Source organism: Phyllopteryx taeniolatus, chromosome 14 (genome assembly GCF_024500385.1).
Source record: "Phyllopteryx taeniolatus isolate TA_2022b chromosome 14, UOR_Ptae_1.2, whole genome shotgun sequence".
NCBI lineage: Eukaryota > Metazoa > Chordata > Actinopteri > Syngnathiformes > Syngnathidae > Phyllopteryx > Phyllopteryx taeniolatus.
In genome coordinates this window covers 12,707,397-12,732,811 of record NC_084515.1, presented here as the reverse complement: position 1 = coordinate 12,732,811, position 25,415 = coordinate 12,707,397, and the positions used below count along the sequence as shown (strand labels likewise).

General features: G+C 41.7%; 1 protein-coding gene across 14 annotated transcripts in view; it reads right to left on the bottom strand.

Moving 5' to 3' along the window:
- Window positions 1–1,157: 1,157 nt before the first annotated feature.
- The window catches only part of LOC133489162 (receptor-type tyrosine-protein phosphatase F-like), a 212,041-nt gene continuing 187,783 nt past the window's right edge, over window positions 1,158–25,415 (bottom strand). For 9 of the 14 annotated variants that reach the window (XM_061797976.1, XM_061797975.1, XM_061797978.1 and 6 more), the window contains 12 exons: window positions 23,798–23,830; window positions 22,197–22,294; window positions 17,693–17,816; window positions 17,431–17,606; window positions 12,434–12,553; window positions 10,404–10,558; window positions 9,813–10,098; window positions 7,139–7,317; window positions 3,951–4,077; window positions 2,754–3,034; window positions 2,545–2,680; window positions 1,158–2,438 (listed from right to left, as the gene is read on the bottom strand). In XM_061797976.1, coding sequence (XP_061653960.1) covers window positions 2,370–2,438; window positions 2,545–2,680; window positions 2,754–3,034; window positions 3,951–4,077; window positions 7,139–7,317; window positions 9,813–10,098; window positions 10,404–10,558; window positions 12,434–12,553; window positions 17,431–17,606; window positions 17,693–17,816; window positions 22,197–22,294; window positions 23,798–23,830 — 1,784 coding nt within the window. In that variant the 3' untranslated portion in view covers window positions 1,158–2,369. The remainder of the gene's footprint in view (window positions 2,439–2,544; window positions 2,681–2,753; window positions 3,035–3,950; window positions 4,078–7,138; window positions 7,318–9,812; window positions 10,099–10,403; window positions 10,559–12,433; window positions 12,554–17,430; window positions 17,607–17,692; window positions 17,817–22,196; window positions 22,295–23,797; window positions 23,831–25,415) is intronic. The other 5 variants (XM_061797979.1, XM_061797988.1, XM_061797986.1 and 2 more) reach the window with 1 other exon arrangement.

Below are 25,415 nucleotides of genomic sequence, written 5' to 3'. Positions count from 1 at the left end.
CCCGCCGCCTGCCCGATGACAGCTGGGATAGGCTCCAGCGCGCCCGCGACCCGAGTGAGGAGAAGCGGCTCAGAAAATGGGTGGATATGATCTTTTTATCGCAATTTTAAAAAATGTCTTAAGAAATAATTTTTAGGACATTTAATATACATTTAAAATGCATTTTTAAAAACAAACAAATGTACAAGAATTTTTTTTATTTGTTTTGTAGGAAAGCTAAAAAAGCTAAAAATATTTTCTGAAAGTAACACAAAAAGTACAAATCTTAATTAAAAAAAAAGAAACTTCCAATTTTTGAAGGAAATAACATTTTAAATGGTTAAAGAAATTAAGCACTTTGTACGGAATGAAGAAAATATGAGAAACGTTAAACACAATTTAAAGAAATTTAAAAAAACAAGCGACTTTTTTTAAATTAAGCAATTTCTTTTTAAAGAAATGTAAAATATATATTTCTAACTTTTTAAAAGCAATTTTTCAAATGTTTATAGGAAAAATTAAATGTGATACTAAGAAACCAAATTTAACAAAACCATTTTTAACAGCATTTCAAAAAGTTAAAGGAAATTAAAAACATTTTTATCAAATGTCGGGTGCCTTGTCTGCTTGAGCAAGTAAATGCCTCCTCTCAAATAAACCGCGTCTTTCTCCGGTGGTCTATTCTGGTTTAGTGCAAGTCCTCGAAAAGTGGTCGGCGCTCTATTGGACACCATTTGGGGGAAAAAGTGAACGCCGCCCCTCCAATTGATGCCACGTCTTACATCGGGTGCGTCATCCACTCGAAAAAATAGACTCCTCCTTTTTCTCCAGTGGTCTACAGTAAACTGGTTTAAGTGTGCCATAGTGGCCTCTGCTCTATTAATAAATCGCATCTCAAGAAGTCATTGAACGCCTCGTCCACTTGAGCAAATAAATGCCTCCGCTCAAATATTTCATTTCCCCTCTTCTAGAAGAAAATAAGTGGGCTAAAAGGTCTAGAAGTGGACAACACTGGTCAACAACAAATTTGTCTGGGAAAAGAAAATGTAACCCGGTGTAATTAGCACCTGATTGAATTCATTTTGGATTCAAGGCGGCAAAACAATGGGTGAGGTGAAACTCTGATCCTGATTCAAAAAACAAAAAAAGCAATGCAGAACAAATCAAACACAGGAGAGTTTTGTACAAAAAAACCCAATTATGTATCTTTATTAACATCAAGGTTTGTTTTTTCATGTTTTTTTTGTTTTAACTTGAGTCATTCGTTAACAGGTTTTCTTTATCTACAAATAGAAAAACAGATGTGTACGTGTGTGTGCGTGTGTGTGTACAACAGGTGTCACCCCTACAGCACGATGTATTCACAAGATTTTCAAATGAACAAAATAGCCCCCCCCCCCCCGACCCCACCTCCCAATACACCCGCCGCCGCCACTTTAGGGGTGTGTGCTTGTGGCGGCCATTTTGGTGGAGGGCGTGTGTATGTTTGTGTGTGTGGTGACGACAGGGGGATTGTGCTGTGTTATTTGTCCATTTTTTTTGTTTGTTTTGTTTTTGCTGACAGAACAGTAGATACGGCAAACGGCGTCTCTCAAGAACAAGGTAAGCTGTGTGTACACCTATGGATCATTGTACATATATATAATCATATATATATTTATATTTATAGTTCTATTTCTGTATAAAATAAGATCAAGTGTGTGCGTGTCACGTCTGGGAGGAATGGTCCATTCTGTACAAAGGCCTTTTTGCAGAAGTACAACAAAAAGTCGTGTGCTTTGCTTTCCTGTACACACGCTGTCGTTGTCGTCATCTCCGGGCATAGCTTAGCATTAGCCGCTTTGTGCTCGTCCTTGGGGAAATAGCGAGTGAAAAGGCATTTTTTTTTCTCTCTCTGTCGTCTTATTTTTTTCCTTTTGTTGTCGTCATCACGACTAAATCCCGAACGTGCGACAACAACGGAAACAACAAACGGCCGGCTCGAATGAGATTAGCATCTAGCGTCGTTGTGCTAAAAAGTACCTCTTTAAAACAATAATACAAAAACAAATGTATTTAAAAAGTAGCGATTATGAAAATAAAAGCACTGGAACCAGGTTAAGACACAATGTTAAAAAAAGGATTAAAAAAAGTAGGCTAAACAATAAACGTAATCGTTGTAAAAATGCGTGGCGGTACCGCTAGATGGGGGACAGGTGGCGCTGTCGACTGTACAAGACTTAAAAGCAAAAATAAAAAGTCACATGGTTGGTTCCGTCCTTTGCTCCTCCCCCCCGCAGTGACAGGGATGAGTGCTGTTGTTTTTTTTTTGTTTTTTTTCCCGGGGCGTACGGTGGCTGAGATGGGACACTTGGCACACTCCTGAGAGGCTCCGCCCTCGGCGCCTGCGGTTACGTTGCATAGTGGTCGAAGCTTCCCAGGTACTCCAGAGCGGCCCGGTAGCACAGCTGGTACTGGTCCTATCACACGGACACACACGCACGGGCTCACTTTCACGCACGTCTCCTTTTTCCACTTCAAGAAAAAAAAAGAACTTGTGATCTCGTGTACCAGACCGGGCCTCACCTCGGTCTGCACCATGGCGGGCCGCTGGGTGCGAAGGGTCTTGACGGTCTGGAAGAGGTCCACCACGCCCTCGTACCGCATCCTCTCCAGCACGATGCTGAGCGTGATGAAGACTCCGGTGCGGCCCACGCCGGCGCTGAGCGACGCCACAACGAGCGTTAAGGGGCGACTTTGTTGGCTGGACGGTTCAGTCGTGGTCCCGGTCTTACCTGCAGTGCACGGTGATTGGTCCGTCCTGGCCGAACTGCTCCTTGGTCTTGTGCACTTGTCCGATGAAGTCGATGAATCCCTCCCCGGTCTTGGGCACGCCCTGCTCGGGCCAGTCGGTGAACTGGAACTGCCGGATGGTTCTGGACTGCCCGTCGCGGGCGTCCGTCACCTTGAATTCTCGCAGGATGTACTGCGGCATGTTGTACTCGGCCATGGGGTCCACCACGAAGTACTGGTAGCGGGCCGAGCGCTCGGCCGGCCAGTACTGGTGACACTTCTCCTGTTGCGCGACAAACGCGCGCACACATTAAACATTAGATTAGCGTATTGTATTTAGAGAGAGAAGTACGTACTGTACATAGCATCCTCCAATTGGTTATAATGCTGTGTGTACAACAATAGTAAACTTGTACTTCCCTGATAACTTGTAGTAGTAACTACCACGACTGCTACTACTCCGACTGCTCATAGTAGTGGTCTACTATGATACAACTGCTACCACTCCTACTACTAGTACCACAGGTCCACTACTATTGCTACTACTACTGCTAATACCACTGTCACTACAACCCCTACCACTATGACAACCACTACAACTACAGTACTAACCATTACTACTATGACTACTGCTACTTAGACAACTGCCGCTCCTTCTACAACTTCCACCATTTCTATTATTACTGCTACCACTACAACTACTAGAGAGTAAAGTGGAGACTACCTAAGCTGTTATTACCATTAGTACTACTACCACTATTACTATGACGACCGCAACTAACACAACTGCTGCTCCTCTATCTAATACCAAAAAAAAACATTACTACTACTGTCAATTTTACTCGTACTACTACTGCTCCAACTACGATTGAAGAAATGACATATTATGGCCCCAGCCATAGTAGCCGCAGTAGTGCTAATACTGCTGCTACTATAAGTACTACTACTACGACTGCCACCACCACTACTGCAACTACCAACTACCATGACCGCTACTCTTAAAAAAAGAAACAAACTACAGATAGATTCACTGTTTCGAATAGTTTGGTGACCTTACGTGACAAGAGGAGGTCAAAATATTCCAAACGGCGCACGTTATGATGCGGCGCATGTAGCATGTACGTCAATACACAACAATCCACGCGTGGCGGCGCGCTATCGCGATATGACGCTTGGGGTGTTGTCGACGCCTGCCTCACCCGTCCCATCTCTCGCAGCTTGGTGAGCATGACGACGATGGTGGAGTTGTGCTCCCACAACATTCTCCAGAAGTCCTCGGTGGTCTCGGCCAGCGGGCCCTGCGTGGCCAGGTAGGCCTTCTGCTGTCTGCGCGCGCACACACATGCATCATTAGAAAACGCCCAAAACATTGCAAATGCTTCATTTCGATTGTATTCTATGAGATCCACAAACCCGAGAATTCAGTCTTTATTTATAAAGTTGGATTTAACAAAACATCCTAACATAATTAAATAACAAATATTCAATTAACTTTTATAATACAGGAACAAAATGTCCCACTGTAATTAGATAACCAAAAAAGAACAAATCACTATTCAATTAGTTAAAAATACTACTACTACAACTAATATTCATTTTGTTGAATTGGGTGTCAAATAAAATATTTTTTAAAAATCATATAAAATGCTTGAGTGTCAAATAAAAATGTTTTAAAAAATTATATTTATAAAATACTCAAACAATTTCTGAAATAGATACAATGGAAATACCAGTTTTTGATGACATTGTATTTGATCAATAAATCCAACTTAAACAAAACAAAAATGTAAAAAATGTTATTAAATAATGGAAATTTTATTTTTTGCATTATATTGTATGACTCAACAAATCCAAAAGTCAAATATAGTTTTTAAATGTTTAAAATAATTACAATAAAATTTATATACACATCCCACCATCATGAATTATAAAATGACATATTAAAAAACAAATGTAATTAAAACCAATATAAATTTCTTACTTTATTAAATTGTATCTTGAATTATTTTAAAATGTGTAAAATAACTGCAAAAATGTATTTTTTTAGTAAAATAGCGCATTAAATTGGATCTAAAAAAAATAATGAAGAAACAAGATTAAATTAAATATTTTTTAAATATGTAAAAACCTTTATTCAATTAAATATCCCTACTTCAAGCTTTTGGAGATACAAAAAAAAAACTTGATTGTGGTCAAGTCGTCACGTAAATTGATCCTCGCTGGAACAGGGTTATCAGGATAAAAATCAATAAAGTGAAAAAAAACCCATCTAGTAATACACGGTTTACAATTTAAATGACAAATTCTTCTAGTATTAAACTATAAACAGTTTGTTCCCTCGCCAAGAACCTGGTGTACATAACCTCCTTGGGGGAGGTAAGAAACCAAAAGCTCGCAGCAGTGTGCCACAATGTAGAAATACCGAAGAAAAACAAAAGAAACAAAACCACTTGCTCATCGTTGACATTTCGTGCCCGTCCATCTCGCCGACACAGCTGGCGATGACGATGATGAGCTCATCTGCTGCTGCGCTACGTGCGGTCGCCTGCTCGGCCAGCGGGTGGCAGCAGCGTCCCGGGCAGGAATCGCGAGCTAGCTAGCGCGCTAAAATGTCCATGCAGCACACGTGGAAGCAGGCGGGTGTGCAAACGAGTGTGTGTGCGCGCGCGCGAGTGTGCACGCACCCGTACACACACACACACAGCAGCTAATGAAAGCACTGCTGTGGAGCGCTAATGTGGAGCCGGGAGATTAGAATGTGCCGAAGGCTTTTTATTTATTATTATTTTTTTTTGCTTAGCGCAAATAAAGACACAACGGATTGTCGCAAGAGGAGAAAAGACAGCGGCGCAAGGAGCGACGCCACCGAGAGGGAGAACGCTGAAGGAGAGGATGTGAGGGAGGAGATGGATGGGCTGGACAAACGAGAAGAAAGCGGGGGAGGAAAGATGAAAGGAAGAGGAGGAAGAGAGGAGGACAGCAGTTATTCATCTGTATTTCAATGACACATCCCCCTGTAATTCATTCAAAAATATTTTGAAAAATAGTACATTTTGTATTAAATTGATGTCAATTAAATAGATGAAAGTAAATGCATTCCAAAATGCTACAAATATTTGAAAACAATTAAATGCGTAGTTTTGACTGGACTGGATTGGCTCAACAAATCAAAAAAAGAAATAAATATAGTTGCGGAAAATAAGTCATTACAAAAACATTGATCAAAACATTTCAGTGTAATTATGTTGGTTAGAAAAAAAAACGTATTATTTTAATTCAAATGGGATCACAAATATATATATATATATATATATATATATATATATATATAATGAATTAAATTAAAAAAAGTCTTTTTTGTATTGCATTGACAGTTTAATTATTTTAAACTTTTTTTAACCTCTAAAAGGATAATTTAACGTACTTTGGAGGTACTGACAATTAGGAGGGAATTAAGAGGGGAGAGGAGGAAAGAGAGAGGAGAACAGTAGAGAAGGAAAAAAGGAAGGAATGAAGATGAGGAGAGGAGGACAGTGGAGAAAGGAGAAAAGAATGATCATGGAGGAGGAGGAAGAAAAGAGGAAGAGAGCAGAGAAAAGAAGAAGAAAAAAGACGAGGAGGGAAGAGGAGAGGAGGTTTAAGCATAAGAAAACAGCAAAGGAAGATGAATGAAGGGGGGAATGAGAGGAGGGGAGAGGATGACTGCTGAGAAGAAAGCGGCAAGGGGGAGCTAGAGAGGGGAAAAAAGCAACAAAAAAAGAGGGCATGATGCAGCAGCGAAAGAGGAGAGGATGAACAAAAGACGAGGGGAGCGAAGAAAGAGGAATGATGAGGAAAAGATGACAGAGGCGAGGGTTGAAAAGGAGATGAGGAGACGATCAAAAGAGGAGAAGAAAAGAAGAGACAAAGAGCAGAAAAAATGAAGATGAGAGGATGAATGACGAGACGAGAGGAGAAAGGCGACAAGAAGAGATGAAGGTGGAGAAGAGGAGAGAAAGTAGAGAGCTGAGGAGAAAGGAGCAACGGAAGACGAAGACAAGATGTGAAGCGGAGAAAGTGACGAGGAGAGCCAACAAGGCAGATGGAAAAGACAAAGAATAAAAGAAGAAATGAATAAAGAGGAGGAATGAAGAGAATCAGCGGAGAAAAAAAGCAAAGGAAGACTGGAGGGGAGAGAACAGAAGAAAGGACCGAAGAGAAGATGACAAAAGAGGACAGAAAAGGCACTGAGAGACGAGGTCAGAGAGGAGGAGGGGGAGGAGCAAAGAAAGACTTGAGAGGAGACGAACGAGGGTGAGAGGAAGCGAGGGATTGCTTAAGGGGCGCAAAGAAAGAGGGATGAAGCGGGGGAACGAGTTGAGGAGAGGCGCTAGGAGCTCAGGCGTACCTGTATCCGTCGATGCAGCTGGCGTTGATGTAGTCGGAGCCCTCCACGCCGCGGATGGGCTGCAGGCAGACGCGCGTGGACTCGAAGGGCATGATGTTAACCAGGCGGTTCTTGAACTTGTTGCACGGCAGGTTGGCGCTGATGAAGCGGGACGTGTGGGCCTTGGAGTTGGCCAGGCGCTAAGCGACAAACAATCGGGGAGGGAGGAGGGACGTCAGTCGGTTCGATGGCGCCGCCGGTTGCCGCTAGCGACGAGCCTTTTGCTACTTTTACTCCGTCACGCCGATGCGTATTGTGCTCGTTACGGCATTCCCTCGTTTTATCAGGGCGGTGCGGTTCCGGACCGGCACCGCAATTGGGGAAATCTGCCACGGCATATTTTTGAGGGATTATTGATCCATATTTGAAAGTTGTATGAAACTCCCCAGACTCTTATTGATAATCTTCCACACATTCCTATTAACCTTTACCCATACTCTTACAAACACTTTCTATCCTCTTAAACACCTTTTAAACTCTTAAACATGCAGTAATGCACAGTAGTACTGCACACTACGTGATGGATAAATTTTTTTTTTAAATCGCTCATTTTGTATTCTGTGCACAGGTGTCAAACTCGAGGCCCGGGTGCCAGATCCGGCCCGCAAAGGCAAATCATGTGGGTCGATTGCTCCATTTTCTGTTACCACTCTCCCTTGTAAAACAAATTGAGTTTTACATTTTCATTAGCTTCTGATTTCAAAACTCGTTATCCCTCCACATTGTGTATTTGTAATAATATGAGGTGATTAAGTATGGCTAACCACGATGTGGCTCGCGATACGAATCCGTTTCACACCCCTGTTGTAACACATTGACCCAACAAATCCAAAAGGTGTTATTATTACCATTTTTACCATTGATTTCAGTTGTTCAAGTGTCAGTTACCTCGAATAACTGCCAAGAGGAGCTATCGCGTGAATTACGATACAAAAACAAATCGCTAGACGAGAGCGCTGAACAAATTAGTTACATGATGCATATGTGAATTGCTCATGTTTTCATGAGCGCGTGTTCATTTCAAAGCACTATTTTAAGGAATGTATTATTCACAAAGAGCACGCATGGAAATGTGACACAAGCAAGTTGGCACTGCTTTAGACAGCAGATGGACTAGCAGGAGCGTATACGGGCAGTCATCTCTGCCAGCAGTGTTTGTACAGTTGGTGTGTGTGTGTGTGTGTAAGACCCCACACCACACTACACAAACACCACACGATCGCTCCGGCCATATTTCACTGGCCGGCGCTATGATCACTTCCAACACAATGTAGCGTGGTCACCACGGGGGTAAATGGCAGCGTGGCGGCGCCGGGAGGGAAAAACTGTGTGATGACATCACACTGGACAGCAGGTGTATGTGCGCGCGAGTCACCTTCAACACCCGCCGCCTCTGTGTTGTGTGTTTCTATGTCGTCACAAAGGTCACTTGCTATGAATTTCATCAGTCCGTTTATCAGTGCCTTTGTGGCGTACCTGTGATGAAAACAACAGGACCCAGAAAGGGAAAGCTCTGGCTGCTCATATATTAATACAAATATAATTAATAACACCACTGGGTGACAGGACGGGGCTCTGCAAACACCTTCCAGTTCCTCTCAAAAGGTGAATAGTTTTACTTGATTTTGGTTTGATCATATAGTGGAAGGTATGGGCGATACGGCCTGACAATAAAAACTAAAAACCATTATGACAATGCCACAATAGACTCCCTGATTGCCTTCCACTGGGCTTCTTTCCAGTTATCGGGAAATAATTACGCTCATATTGCTGCAATTGAAGTCTGAGTCGCTAACTTGGCAACTCAGACTGTGCCTCTTTTGTATACTAGCTCACCTCTTTTCGCCGCCATGTTGTTAGTGCAAGCAGTACACATCAGCAGGAACCACAGAAGGTGCTAAAATAAAGATTGGTTAAAAAAAAAAAATGTATTCGCCTGGACAAATCAACTCCAAAATACATCATAATTCATTGACTTGTATTTTTTTCAGCTACTCATTGAAAATGTTTGCATATCGGGAGAGGAGCCAGATTTAGCCTGGGTTATTGGAAGAAGTTTTGGAGAGTTTTCACAGCATGTTCAAGTTCATGCGCACTTCCTGTCTCTTAAAAAAAAAAAAAAAAAATAATCCAAGACACTTATTTTTAAGGTTAATGACTTGGAAATAATGAATAACAATTTGTGGTATATTAACATTTTAAAGCATTACTATAGACGTGGCACAGTGGACGACTGGTTAGCACATCTGCCTCACAGTTCTGAGGACAGGGGTTCAAATCCCGGCCCCGCCTGTGTGGAGTTTGCATTTTCTCCCCGTGCCTGCGTGGGTTTTCTCCGGGCACTCCGGTTTCCTCCCACATCCCAAAAACACGCATGGTAGGTTGATGGAAGACTCTAAATTGCCCGCAGGTGTGAATGTGAGTGCGAACGGTTGTTTGTTTGGCTGGCGACCAGTTCATGGTGTACCCCGCCTCTCGCCTGAAGATAGCTGAGATAGACTCCAGCACGCCCGTGACCCCTTGTGAGGATAAGCGGTTCGGAAAACGAATGAATATAGATGTGTGACTAGCAGGGGATTAGTGTCATTGATAAAAATGGCTTAATGACCCAGCCCTATAAAGTGGCTTCCCTCACCTTGAACTCCAGCTCCATGGCGGTGACGGTCTCGCCGGGCGGCGGCTGCGTCAGCTTCTGGATGTGCGCGTAGAGGTTGCGCGCCGCCACCTCCGTGTTGCCGCACGTGGCCGCCTCCAGCAGCGCCTCGTGGATGAAGATGTACTGGTCCTCGGTCTGCACCATGTAGTTGCGCTGGGCCCGCATGCACGTCACGTGACCGTAGATGTCCACCGACTTCTCGTGCTTCATGCGCTCCAGCATGGCGTCGATCACGATGAAGCAGCCGGTCCGGCCCACGCCCGCGCTGCATGGAGGGGAACGAGTATTGCGCTCGCTTATTTGTACCAAGCTCGGTTGGGCACTTCAAGTCGCTATTTTTTGCATTAGCGTTACAAGTTTGGCATGAAATGAGCCACATACTTCAAGAAAGTTGCAGTAATGCAGTGTCATATCAGAACACATGGCAATGTTTCATTCTTTTGGGAAGGGACGGTTGACTGCGCTGAAGCGCAGGAAAATCGAAGTGACGTTTGGGGACCAAAGACAAAATAAGAAATACATTTCCCCAAATATACATTGCCGTGTGTACCGGTTTGTTCGTATTCCCACCTGCAGTGCACTATCATGGGCCCCGCATCCGGAGGATTGCAGGCCTTGACGCGTCTCAAGAAGGCCAGGATGGGAGTGGGGTACTCGGGCACGCCGTGGTCCGGCCAGGCCATAAACTGGAACTGCCGCAGCTCTCTCTTCTCACTGGAACCGTTCTGCGAAAAAAGAAAGAGGACGAGGTTCAATCTGGGATGTAATGGCTAGGAAGAACGTATCGCTCTGGTCTGAAATACTCCTGACAGTTAAAGGTTAAAGCGCATGACTTTACTCGACTTTCATTTGAAAAGCACCAGTGATTTAATTGTCAGACGTTACTCGCTAATCCGGGGAAAAGGTCTCGATTGGAGTCACTCCCGCGGCTGTGAGCACCTCGTGGCTGTAGGTGGAGATAAGGTGCGGCGTTTCGAATTAAACTACCTCCCGCGGTTCCTCGGAAAAAAACGGTTTTGCGAGAATTGTCTTTTGTAGCTGATTGAATCCGAGAACCTTCTCGGCTGGAGTGGATTTAATTAGCGCAAATAATTGTGTTTTGAAAAGAACCAACGAGAAATAAAAGATGCCGTCTCATGCCTGCAGTTAAATATGTCTTCCAAAACAAAGAATTGAATGTTTAATTACACTTTTTCAAGGAAAAATGGGAAACTTTCAGAGGTTTAAAAAAAAAAAAAAAAAAAGAAAATCCATTAGTGAAGTAAATCATTCAAGTAATTACTGCAGCGGGCAGCCATGCATTTCGTCATTAGTTATTAGGGTATTCTGTTTCTTGGCGAGTCATTAAATTTAGCGTCCAATCTCCACCCACAAGCATGAACAAAAACTCAACTCCCCCGCTATTTAGTTGAGGTTCACATTTGGAAGCAATTGGGCAAATTGCAATCTGGAGCAATCTGTTTTTCAAGGACCCACGGAAATCATTTACTGAGAAAAAAATTGTTCTCGTCGATGTCCAATTTCCCCAAAAGTAGAGTTAACCATACCAATGTATTCTTTATCTCCAATTCTAACTTCTCATATCTCTGAACCTATGAAGATTTAAATCTTGCTTACAATATATTAAGGCTAACTTATATAGCCTTATCGATCAATTTTTTTCCCACACACAAGATTAGGGATAACTCTCAAAACATGTGAGAGCTGACAGGTGAATTCTTCAAGCTCCATTTTCTCCAAATGAGGAAAAGTAGACATGCAACCAGTTTGATATCAGTGAATGAAATGGCTACAATGGCGTCTTAAAAGCAAAATGGCAGACTTCCTGAGTCTTTTCTCGAGACTTTTCTCTGGGTCTACTTGTGATAGACATGCCTACCAAATGTCATGTTGCTCATTGTGGTTAAATTGGCTTCTGGGGCTGAATTTTCTAAAACTTCCAAGGGGCACAAATGAGACATCTCTTTGGGGATAGGCCTACAACTACTAGAAGACACATTTTCACCGAGATGAACACTAGTTTTTAATATGTCCACACATAATAATTTTGTGTTGCCCATCTGTCTAGTGTCCGCAGTTCAAATTTGGTAGCAATTGGACGCTTTTAGGACAAGCTCGCCTTTGAAGTACCCCTGAAAATTGGCAAAATGACCCCAAAATGGCCGTTTCAAACCAAAATGGCAGACTTCCATTGCCTTTACGAGCATGGGTTCTAGAAACATTTTTGTGGGGGTCTACTCGTGAAAGACATGTCTACCAAATTTCATGTTGCCAAGTCAAACTGGTTTCACGGGCTTAATTTTCAAAATCCTCCTTTGTTGCCAGACTCCACCCACACGCTATGATGTAAAATCCAGTTTTACGCTATTTAGTATCTAATGTCTGTCTACGTACTTCAAATACGACAGCAATCGAACGTTTCTAGATGAGGTTTGCTTTTGAATGACCCCTGTTGTTGGCCAAATGCCCTTAACACATTCACTGCCATTGACGGCTTTAAATGAGTTAAAATGGCCGCTTCAAACTAAAATGGCTGCCCTTTTTTTTTTTTTTTTTTTTTTTTTGCTTTCCCAACGAAATGAAAAAGTTCAGCGCCATACCTTGTAGAGTGCGAAAGTGCGGACGCTGTAAGTGGCCAACTCCACCGTGTCCAGCATGGTGACCTGGATCATGCCGTAGGTCTCGGTTCCTCGCGCCGGCCAATACTGGTCACACTTCACCTGACGGGTCGAGAGAGAGGGGGAAGAGGGACGAGGGGACGGGCTGTCAGAACAGAGCGTGGCGGCGAGAGCAGAACGGAGAGCGGTGCTGATTAATAAGGAGGGAACATTAGAGGGGTCGTATCAGAGGCGATGAACACTGTCTCATTAATAGCTGAAGACTCAGCATCCACCAAAACATGAACATACTCTCTCATCTCCTGCGTGTGTGCGTGAAGTGCACTTCAAAAGGCCACTTTGTCTTTTAGCACGCTGTGATCATTTCCAATGAGCTAATTGTCAGGTGGCTTGCAGGCCTTTGTCATGTCCGCTTTTTTGTCGAGTGGCACTGCGGAAGATTGGGGGAGTCTGAGGACAACGCGATTTCTCTCGTTGACTTTAACGAGGGGCAATACGGCGCACGAGTGGTTAGCTTGTCTGCCTTACAGTTCTGAGGCTGTGAATCTCAACTCAGGCCTTCTCGTGTGGATTTTGCATGATCTCGCCGTCCTCCCACATTCCAAAAGTTTACATATTAGCTTCATTGAAGACTGTAAATTGTCCATAGATGTGAATGTGAGTGTGAACGCTTGTTAATCTACAAGTGCCCTGCTGTTGCCACCCTTCAGTCTATGATGGCCGCCTCTGCCTCTGAGGCCGAATTTTCAAAATATTCCTGGGGACTCTCACCAAAATGACCCGAAAACGACTGCTTCAAAACCAAATGGCAGACTTTCTGCGTCTTTTCAGGCATGGCTTGTTGAGACTCTTTTTTTTGTGTGGGTCTGCTCATGATAGACATGCCCGTCACAATTTTATGACGTGAAGGTAAACCGGCTTCGGGGGCTGAATTCAAAGAAAAATCTGCAGGGGGGGGTGCTACATTAAATGTGCACACAACGCTTTGCAAATGTAAACGCTAAACAAGTTTGTCCCACGGGTTTTGTCCACATAATTCACATTTATGTGTAGTCTATAAAATCTTACACAGGCCATGCAGCTGAATAAAGTCGGAGCCGGGGAACACTTCACCTTCTGCAACTCCAGCTATCGATCGGGTTATCCCGAGAGGGAAGCGGCTGGGAGCTCAGCCGTATTGATACTGCGACCCAGAGCTGACATTTGGACAGCCCCGTACGTCCGACGAGTCTCTCGCGGCGTGTGCCACAAATGGACAAACAAAATGCAGTCAAATCTAAACTCTCAGATGATTTCATTTCCCGCCCGGCGGCAGGTCGCATGACAAGGAAAACTGCATTGCGTGATGGAGACCTGCTCGCAATGCATAAGATATGGATTAACAGTCAGGCCTGGATTGAGAATCTCAATACGTGGGCGGCCGATGTTACCCTGCACACACACGCGCGCGCGCAGCTTTTAGTATCATTTGCTTTGAACCCGTCTCCTCATATCTCAACAAAGGCCTGTGCAGACCTCATACTCTGCCACTCCGGAGTGTTTCAGGTAGATAGCCATAAAGGACCCTTAAATGGCAGACTTTTCAGACTTTTTTTTTAATGGGTCTACTCATGGTAAGCACACATCAAATTTCATATTGCTGAGTGAAACTGGCTTCAGTGGCTGAATTTCCCCCCAAATCTAGTTTGCATTTCAAAGGATGCCCAAAATGACCCTAAAATGGCCGCTTCAAACCAAAAATGGCTGACTTTTTGTATTTTATGGGCATGGGTTGTTGATTGATTTTTTGGGGGTGGGTTTACTCATAATAGACATGCCTAGCAACCTTCAATTTCAGTGAGCATCTAAAGGATTAACTCTAGGAATGATTTGCTTTTTCTTTGGCTTTCCTGCATCTCTTTGTGACAGCAACGAAGAAGGCTAACAGCGAAGGCAGAGGGGAAAAGGAGTGATGATTTTATGTCTAGTATTTTTTATAGCCTTTTTTTTATCATTTTTTTTGTTTTGTATCATTTTCATATTTGTCTTCATTTTTAAAAAAATCTTTAAACTTTCCTCTAATATTTTTGTAATATTTTTAGATTTTTGTTGAATAGTTTTGCATTATTGTTATTACTTTCTAGTATAATATTTTTATTTTCTTAAATTTTTTTGTCAAATAGTTTTGTACTGTCAAATATTTTTGTATTTCTTGTCCCATATTTTTGTGTAACAGTTTGTATTTTGTATCTAATATTCCTGCATTATTTTGTCTAATATTTGGGTATATTATTTTTGTATTTCTAAATGAGTATTTTTGAATTTCTCGGCTAATATTTGTATATTTTTCAATTAAATTGTTTTATTATTGTATAATATTTTTGTCAAATAGGTCTGTATTTTTTGTATCATATTTAGAATTTTGTATCTAAAATTGCTGGTTCAATTTAACTTGTGTAATAGTTTTTAACTGTTTCATATTTTTGTCTTGCATCATCTTTTTGTATAGCATGTTTTGTGTTTTTCTTCTAAATGAAAATTATGGCGAATGCTTCAATGTTCGTTGAAAATTCCCATCATTTCAAATGGGGAAAAACAGCTCCCTGAATTGTCTTTACAGTTGTACAACCGTTAGGAATGATTCAAATTAAAAACTAGTTATTCACTTCAAACATTGCCTGTATTGCTCATAAAGGTTTTATGGCGGCAAATTGACTTTAGATTCCATTTCCTCTGCATTGTGCTCGTAATGCAGCGGCCGGGATCGCGCGGTGCGATTGAACGCACAATAAACACGCGCTTATGTATGACGGAGTGAGCTCTGCTTTCATAAGCGTGTCTGCCAATTGACCTAAATGAGTGATAGCCTCGGCTGCGGCTGCATTAAAACACACGACGTTACGTTGCTGTCGAGCGCTTACCTGACAAAAGCGCTCGCTGTTTTTATATTTATGCTGGTGGATAGAACAGAAGAGGGTAATTATTTTTCCTTCCTTCAGTGGTTCCTTGTTACTTGTTTTGTGAAGGTTCTATTTTGAAAACATTTCCCAACATTACTTTTTGTGTGTGATTTATACTTTGACTGTATTTTTAGAAGCGGCCAAATGTTGGGTGACAATCCTCTTAACTTCAACTTAGAATTTTTATTTATTTATTTTTTCTCCCGTCGTCACAAGGGCCAAACGCAGGCAGAGAGTATAAACACCAGCCGCAAAGTCGAAAAAAAAATATATTAATATTATATGTGTGTAGTGGTAATGAATGAATAATGTGATTCTCATTATTATGGAAATCCGTCCAGCAGACAGGTGCAGCAGGAACAGATTTAGAGAAACTTTGGGAACGATGGCTTCTGCAAACCGTCTTTGATCAGGCTGACAAATCCAGTTGAGCAGAAGCAGGCGGCAAATAAAGGACTGTGTTAGCTACTGGTGGAGTGCATATTTGAGGGATCACCTGACAATAGAGTTTTTCATTAAGAGGCCCCGCCAAGGTTCATTTATGTTCAGTGCCTTTTTTTATTAAGCAGGATTACCCAATACCACAAACTTTGCAGTCACTGCAACATTTGTAAGCATTCTACGACATTTTCCAATCCAGCCATTTTAATGACCTCATTCTGGTGTGTAGTAAGAAAAGTTAATGCTCTTTTTCACCAAAACAAAAGGAGGATTTTTTCCTAATATTTGTGTAGTTTACGTGAGAATTTTTTCAAAATATCTTTGTTTCATAAATTTCTCTTTATTTAAATTTTACTTAAATCATTTTTTATTTGTTGCATTTTTTTGTCTGTTATTTTTGTATAATTTTCTAATACGTATGCAAATTTTGGGCTCATATTTGTCATTATTTTGTAATAGCATTTCCATTTTTAAATGATCTTTGTTGCACTGTACGTTTTTTGTAATTTTAGTCCAATTGTTTTTAGATGCTTTTAAACTGTCGTTTACTTTTCTGTACTTTGTTTTGTTTTTTTAAATGTCTTGTGCTCTTTGTTTTAAAATGTTTTTATTCATGGAAAGCACAATGAGTTGTGCATGAAATGCGCGATATAAATACATTTGCCTTGCCATGCCTATTTTTGTAGTTTCTGAATCCAATATATGCTGAGTTATTATCAGAATTTCCGTATAATTTCAAAATATTTTATAGAATATTTGGGTGTTTTTCCATCTAATTTCTTTTTCTTTTCATAATATTTTTGTATTAATCTATTATTTGTGTATTTTCCCCAATATTTATGTATATTTTCATCTAATAATTTGGGATTTTTTTTAGGGTTAAATATTTTTATTTGATTTTATTTGGTGTAATATTTGTCATCAAAATATTTGACAAATCTTTCATTTAATACTTTCACAGTTTTCCCCATAATATTTTGGGATTTCTCCCCTAATATTTTGAATGAACATTTATTTTCAAATCTTTGCTCAAATATATTTTTCATTTTTCCAATATGTTTGTACTTTACAGCTATTTCCCTCGCAATATTTATTACATTTTTTTGTCCAATATTTTTATAGTAGTTTTCATTTTCTAATATTTTATGTCTAATATCTGTGTATTTTGCCCTGCAACTGACTGGCGACCAGTTCAGGGTGTAGTCCGCCTTTCGCCCGAAGTCAGCTGGGAAAGGCTCCAGGTCAAATATTTGTAATCTGATATTTGAGTGTATTTTCATTGAATATTTTGTATTATTCCCCTGTTAAAAAAGTAATATTTTGGACTTTTTGGCGTTCTCAATTTAAAAAAAAATCGTTTTCTCCAATAGTCTGTTTTATGTTTTTGTCTAATATTTTGTCATCTTTGACTCAATATTTTTTTCATTTCATTTTTGAATTTGTTTTTGTAGAATTTTCAAATATTCTTAGATTCCTTTTCTAATATTAAATTATATTTTTAATATATATATTTTTAAAATTCTATTTGACTATATTGTAATATTACACAAGTTTTTTTCATCCCCTCATGTTTTTCATCTGTTGGGAGTCCGTCCTTACCCTCGACTTCTCCTCCAGTCGTGTCATCATGACGATTGTGCTGGAGCGCTGCTCCCACACCATTCTCCAGAAGTCGCTCAGCGTCTCGGGCAGCGGTCCTTGCGTGGCGATGTAGGCGTTCTGCTTCCTGTAGCCGTCGATGTAGTTGGCGTTTATGTAGTCGCTACCCGGGACAGCTGAGAAGCAACAGTGTGTTTCAGTCTACATTTTCCCGAGCGTATGCAAGGCCGCCGCCGTCCTTGGGTCAAGTTTTTACTCGTACCGTCGACGGAGGTGAGCACCACCCTGGAGTGGTCGTAGGCGATGACGTTGGCGTAGCGGTTCTTCGGTTTGTTCACTTCCATGTTGGAGTTCTCCCAGGTGAATTGCTGGCCAGGGTCGATGGACTAAGTAGGGAGGAATGTCAAGTAGACACATTAGCTTAGCATTGTAAGCGGAGGGCGGCACAAAATGTGATACGGTATCAATCGAGGAACATCAGATATTCAAATTCAAATTCCCTCCAGTTTTGTTGGTTTCTCAAGGAATGCAATAAGCCTCCTGGCTCAATTTGACCCGCTGCATTTTAGCATTTTACTACATTTCAATCAATATAGTTGATTACACTTATTCAACAACACTACACACACAAATAAAGCTTACTATTTGAAGTGGCATTCATTTTTATCTCTTTCTTAATATTAAACCCCCCTACCTGCTACGTTTCTTTTTCAGAAACAGCAATAACCTGCTGGGTCAATTTAACCTGGGGTATTTTCATTATTCACAAGTATCAACGAAAGCCAATATTGCCAATAACACATTTTCTGTATCTCATTATTAACTCCACGAATCATCATTTCGCTAAATATATACCGTATGTAGTTGATTACATTTATTAGGACAGTACACTTATGACACGACAACAACAACATTACAATGGGTCATTTTGACCCATAACATAACTATCAGGCCATATCGATCCAATTGTGAGAGTGAAAAGAGTGTACGTTCAAAAAATATAACCCCCATTTCAAATATATCTTTATTGTAACTTTAATCATAGTAACTATTTTTAACCGTCCTATTAAGTCTCGTCGGGTCAATTTGACCCGGGGCAAGTTTAATTAGCCAAAGGTGTCTGATTTGAGAAAAAAGGCCAATAAGAACTGTTTAAATCTCATTAACTCCACTGCTCACCATTTCAATCAATATTATGTGGATTACCGCACGCGCATCACGTTTCAAAAATGTTTATTCATTCGGTTTATATTTAAAAATACATGGTAAAACTTTTGGATGTTAAAAAAATATATGAAATGAACCATTTTCATTATAAATTGGATTACACTTATGAAGGCAATCAAAAGTAGTTTGATACCGAAAAACTACTTTTAATGATTTTCTTTCCCAATTTTTATAAAATGTTTACATTTTATTTTACAAAGGGTCAATTTTACCTGCAACACAGCAGGAGAGTTTTAAATAAATGTATACAATTCAAAAGCATAAAAAACAAGCTAGGCACTGCAGAAGCTTTATTGTATTAATATACCTATATGTTTTTTAAATGTAAGTTTTAAAAGGACCCGCAAGATAGAATGAGTTAAAATGACAACAGTGTTTTTACATACTTAAAACATTGCATTCCCCTCCGAAATAACTGATTAAATGCTGTGACCATGTAGCGACTTAAGTAGAAAATGGCGGTTTTTTTTTTTAGGACGTCGTTTGCAGACCCCCCTTGACTGAATTTGCCAGGTGCTAGCTTCCGGTTGTGGGAATTAGCGAAGGAGCTTCCGCAGCACAGCCCCCGGCGGATGATCGATAGCGAATAACAAGAGACCGGGTGACATTATTGAGCCGGGGTATAGGACGCCATCGCACATCCCCGCCCGATCAATAAGTATGCGGTCCGATGTCGTCTGGAGACAAATGAAAAAGAAAATAAAAGCTAGGGGGCGGGGGTGTCAGGAATGCAATGGGATTGTTGATTTGGTCAGTTGGGATAGCCTCCAGCAAGTTCAACATCGTTGCTTGGCACCAAGATGCCACAAAATCAATATTTTTATATGAGACATTGATTTGGCCAGAGTCAAAATAGCAAATACGTGCGTGGAGGATAGGTTCCCTCCCAAAATACGCGACTAGGGAAATTTGCGAATGCCGAACCGAAATATGCGTGGTTCATCGTACAGACTGGAAAAATAGGGCTTCAAAAAACAAGGAAGAAAAGTCATGAAATGAGGACTCTATTAGCTAATGTAAGCTAAATTATCTGTCAATACAGGAACATTTGACTTGGCAAGATTTCTTAAAACAAGTAACCGCCAGGCTAGCTTAAAAAAAAACAAAAAAACACACACACAATGTCTTAAAACTACTGTATTTATACTATCAGCACCTATAAAATTACAGTATTATTTTAAGATAAAGTTATTCATGACCAGTAATGTAATCTAGTAATAATAAATCATAATATCTTAATCAAGATTCTTAAGGAGAGAAATGCTTGAAGCAAGTGAACTGCTCCTACACAAAAACTGCCCCAAATACCTTACATTTTATATTTTGCCTTGATTTGAGATGCTTAATATTGGCGCGTTTCATTTATTATTAATATTGGTTTGATTTTTAGTTTGAACAGTATAGAAAATGGAGGAAATAGGGTATAGTCTGTTTTTAATTGAACATTCTCATCGACGTGTCCACTAAGGTTACACATCAAACCAGAAATGACACTTGTTTTCATCCACTTTCAATCCAATGTGGCCGAACAGCGAGCACAGGGTGGCGGTGCCAAAGCGGCATGAGCGGCGTCGTGCGGTGCCCAGCCTGGCACACCATCTGCCAGGCCACGGAGGTCCCTGGTTTCCTCCCTCCGCCGGTCAACGCCAGAGCCGGGCCGGCTGCCCGACGTCGTAGCGGGCTTCCTGGCCAGCCCCGGCCCGTTTACACGACCATGCTGCGAGGGCAACGTGCCGGTTTGGAGGCGCATGTGGTGCGCTTAGCGATCCATTATTTATTTACAGTTATTACGACTACTGGTACCCTTATTGGCGTGTCAACTATGTCCTCTCAATGCCTCCAAATTCTGTTTGCATTTTGTTTTTATTACTTTGGAATATTTGTAGTCCTGTTTAATCATCCATCCATCCATTTTCTGAGCCGCTTCTCCTCACTAGGGTCGCGGGCGTGCTGGAGCCTATCCCAGCTAACATCGGGCAGGAGGCGGGGTACTGGTTGCCAGCCAATCGCAGGGCACATACAAACAAACAACCATCCGCAATCACAGTCATGCCTACGGGCAATTTACAGTCTCCAATTAAGGCATGTTTTTGGGATGTGGGAGGAAACCGGAGTGCCCGGAGAAAACCCACGCAGACACGGGGAGAACATGCAAACTCCACACAGGCGGGCCCAGGGATTGAAACCGTGTCCTCAGAACTGTGAGCCTGACGCTCTAACCAGTCGGCCACCGTGCCGCCCTGTTTAATCATGTAGTTATTAAAATTCCCATACAGTTTACAGAATGACCACAGTTTGACCCCGATACAGATTATTTCTATTTCAATTACAACCTATGCAGGGGAAAAAAAACTGTTTCCAAATGTTTTTTAACAGGGAAGGGTGAAAAAAAACCCAAACATCATCTTTCAATGATTCCAACCAGTCAATAAGTGGTACCCGAAACAGATTGAAGTGTCTGAACAAATAAATAAATAAAACAAATAACGAAACTTAAAAAAAAAAAAAAACTATCCTGGTGTTTTTCATGTACGCGGGGACATATCGTTTGCTCTCCAAAGCAATGTGCCACTTTAAATGCTAATTTGCCTTGCTTCTTTTTATCGAGGAGAGGTAATCCCTCGCCGAGTTGCATTACGAGATGCGCGACAATTGTCTTTGCGACGTTACCACCTGCTAGTTTTGTGTACAAAAAAATGGATAAAAAGCAGTAGTGGCTTTTAATGTAACTAAGCCGTGAAGGGATGGGATCAAAGCGGCACAAACCTCCTGGAAACACGCGCTAGAAGAGGAGTTTGTTGGTGAAAATGGACCCCACACTGTCGCAGTTCCATATTCGGGAATTTGTTTATTGGCTTTTTTTTTAAACGTATCCTCCGTTATTTGCTGAAGAACTTGCCTGTTTTTGTGCCCTGGTGCCAAAGCTATAAAAGTATCACTTTGGACAATAATGTGACATCTAGGTGGTGTTGTTAGGTGTAATTCATTGATGGTGGTGTTGTTGTTCATCTGCGTTTAAGAGTCTTGAATGCATCTCTCACAAAGGAACAGAAAAGTGAACGTTTGTTTTTACTTTTCTCCCACTGCAGCTTCAAATAGCCCGTGTAATCTCCTTTTGTATTCCCTAACATTTATTATTGTGTGTAAATGTCAAAAGGTTTAATGACGTATCCCATGTGTGAAGTCACGTCAGTTTGTTTGCGTTAAATCATTTCACTTTTGAATACGGTCGTTTATGTAACATGGCTTCATGATCCTGTACATGCTACATGCATGGTGTTTATGCGTTGCTGATCATTCTTAATCCGTCTTGTTACAGACCACAGTACGTAAATCAAGCTGAACGGAATACCGGCCTCCACTTTAGGTGCTCTGCCACCATCTTGTGGCATCTATAGTTAATTACAAACCCTTTTGTTAGCAGGGCATCAATTACTTGAGTGTTTTCGCTCTCTGCGACAGGGCTCACTCAGTCTCTATCCCCCGGGTATTGCCGGGGTTCACTGTGCACCATAAGTGCATTACCACGTTGCTCTTACCTCGTATTCCTGGGAGAAGCGCAGGCCGTCGTTGGCCTTTAGATGCTCAATATGGTCAGCCAGGCCGGCGACGGGAATAGGCGGGTGCTCTCGCATCCCTGAAACGAGAAGAGGAGTGAGTCCAGGTGGGATTCCACGGAATGTCGCAACACGGGGTTGGACCATGAGGTGGCGTTGATGCGTCTGCATGTGTGACGATAGATGGCGAGCGAGGACACAGGTGGGTGCGCATGAGTGACTTTTGGGTGAGAGGCATGCCTCTGTAGATGGGACTCGGAACCAGATGTAGCTTCGGAGAGAGCGAGAGAGAGAGAGAGAGAGAGCGAGAGAGTGAGGACCCCGCAAGTCTCAACGGATCAGTCACACTCTTATTTCACAGGAAGCGGGGAAAGAAAAAGTGACTGGTCACCTGCCAGAACTCATTTCTTTGAAAATATCTCTTCTTACAAAAGAGGATCCTTTGGCACAGCCTGGAGCGCCTGGCCTGGATTACTTTCAAACAACCACGCCGCACCTCCCCATTGCCCCCCCTCTCCATCCGCTCCTGCTGTTTTTTAGAGTTATTGGGGTGATTTATGGCTAATCTTTTAGCGCAAATTCCCCCATGCGCCTTTGATCTTGGCTTAAAACACATAGCCGGGAACTAGTGAGATCATGAAGACTGTGTGAAGTTCATCATCCATCTTACATGTCACCTTCACACCTCTCAAAGACACATTAAGAACCTTCTATTTTACCATAATAAACATTGGGAATTAGATGAAAAAACAGTAAAGAGCAGACAGGCATGCAGTACACAAGCTATTAGGACTGCACACGGCAGCTTTGGGTGATGAGCCACATGCTGCTTCATCAAACGCAGTGTTATCCAATCACATATAGCAGTTCGCTGTGGTAAATTGCCATTACGGGAGGTAACAAAATAGGCCCCTCAACTGGGACCTGCATTGATTTTGCGACCCTTCCGCTACAGGTTTACTTTGTAAACAAAAACAATGCAGCTCAGCCTCTGGCGAGCAGACGCCATGGCTAGTGATATGCTTTTGGGAATACGTCCAACTTGCTAACTCATTTGAAACAGCTTTTGAACGCAAAGCGCCGAGCCGCCCAAAGCACAATCACTGCTAACTGAGACCTCGCCACGCCATGGCACCTGAACAATGAATCCAATTAAAAGCAGCGCATTAACATTAGCCTATCCGCGGCCAACTCAGCCAGACGAGTCTATTACAGCAACGGTGCGGATGAAATGGAGGGTGAAGATGGAAAATAGCCGCGCTCGTGTCCAACACGTGTAAAATCAGCTATCCATGAAACCCGCTGCTTCCGTGGAGCACCAGGGGACGACACACTGGTGGGTTTATGATGTGGGGGGCACAGAATGAGACTGAGTGAAAAACACAGTTGACACCTGTTTCCACCAAGCAGTACAGCTCGGTACTCTTCTGGTTGCACGGGGTAGGCCGTGGGTTGACTTTTTGATAGAGAATCACCACTTCCGGGAATTAAATATGGCGAAAAAACACATAAGAGGTTTTACTGAGCTGAACTGTACTGCTATGGTGGAGGGCGGGGGAGCTTAGGCGACATAGCGGACTAACTTGGCGTGTTGGGGCTGCGGTGAGAGCTGGGACCTGTGGAAGAAAGGAGAGTCAAGGAGGAAGGAAGGAAAGAAGGAAAAAAAAATGTCGCTAAATGGTAACGGTACATGTATTCGTACAGTGCCGTGAAAAAGTATTGGCCCCCTTCTCAAATTCTTATATTTTTGCATAGTTTCATCCCTTCAATGTTTAAGATCATCAAACAAATGTAAATTATCAGACAAATCTAACCCAACTGAACTTAAAATGCTGTTTTTAAATTATTTCATTTATTAAGGGGAAAAAAAACCTATTCAGTTACCTGTGTGAAAAAGTAATTACACCCTTGTTAAATCATACATTGATTGTCGCTAATCACAATTTTTGTGACTGATCACAACCAACCCTGATTACTTCCAGACCTGTTCAATCAAGAAATAATTTAAACATAATCCGTCCCGACAAATTTAATTCGGACAAAAGAGCTAAAAAAGCTGCAACAGAATGACATGATCCAAAGAAATTCCAGAACAGTCGAGAAATAAAGTCATTGACATCTATCAATCTGGAAAGAGTTAGGAAAGCTATTTCTAAAGCTTCATAATGCGCCACACATTTTTAATGGGAGACAGGTCTGGACTGCAGGCAGGCTAGTCTAGTACCCGCACTCTTTTACTCTGAAGCCACGCTGTTTTAACACGTGCAGAATGTGGTTTGGCATTGTCTGGCTGAAATAAGCAGGGGCGTCCATGAAAAAGATGTTGCTTGGATGGCAGCATATGTTTCTCCAAAACCTGTATGTACCTTTCAGCATTAATGGTGCCTTCCCAGATGTGTAGGTTACCCATGCCATTGGCACTAACACAGCCCCATACCATCACAGATGCTGGCTTTTGAACTTTGCATCCATAACAGTCCGAATGGTTCTTTTCGTCTTTGGCACGGAGGACATGACGTCCACAATTTCCAAAAACAATTTGAAATGTGGACTCGTCGGACCACAGAACACTTTTCCACTTTGCATCAGTCCATCTTAGATGAGCTCAGGCCCAGAGAAGCCGTCGGCATTTCTGGGTGTTTGATTAGCATTCCTCAACTTTCTCAGTCTTTTTTGCCACCTGTCCCAGCTTTTTTGGAACGTGTTGCAGGCCATAAAATTCTAAGTTCATGATTATTTGCTAAAAACAATAAAGTTTATCAGCTTGAACATTAAATATCTTGTCTTTCTAGTGTATTCAATTAAAGGTTGAACATGATTTGCAAATCATTGTATTCTGTTTTGATTTATGTTTAACACAACGTCCCAACTTCATTGGAATTGAGGTTGTAGGAGGATAGCCCAACTAGCTCTTAGGTTTAGGGGGCCATTACTTTTTCACATAGGGCCAGGTAACTGAGTTTTTTTTTTTTTTTTTTCCTGAATAAATAAAATCAGCATTTGAAGTTCACTTGGGTTATATATGTCTGATATTTACATTTGCTTGATGATCTTCAACTTTAAAGAGGTCTCCTCCATAAACGTACACCGTGCACCTCAGACTCTGGCTAGCAGACGACAAGGCGAGCAATACGCTTTTGGCAGTACGTCAAACTTAACTCATTATGGCATCATTCTTTTGTACCCTTCTCCTGACTGATA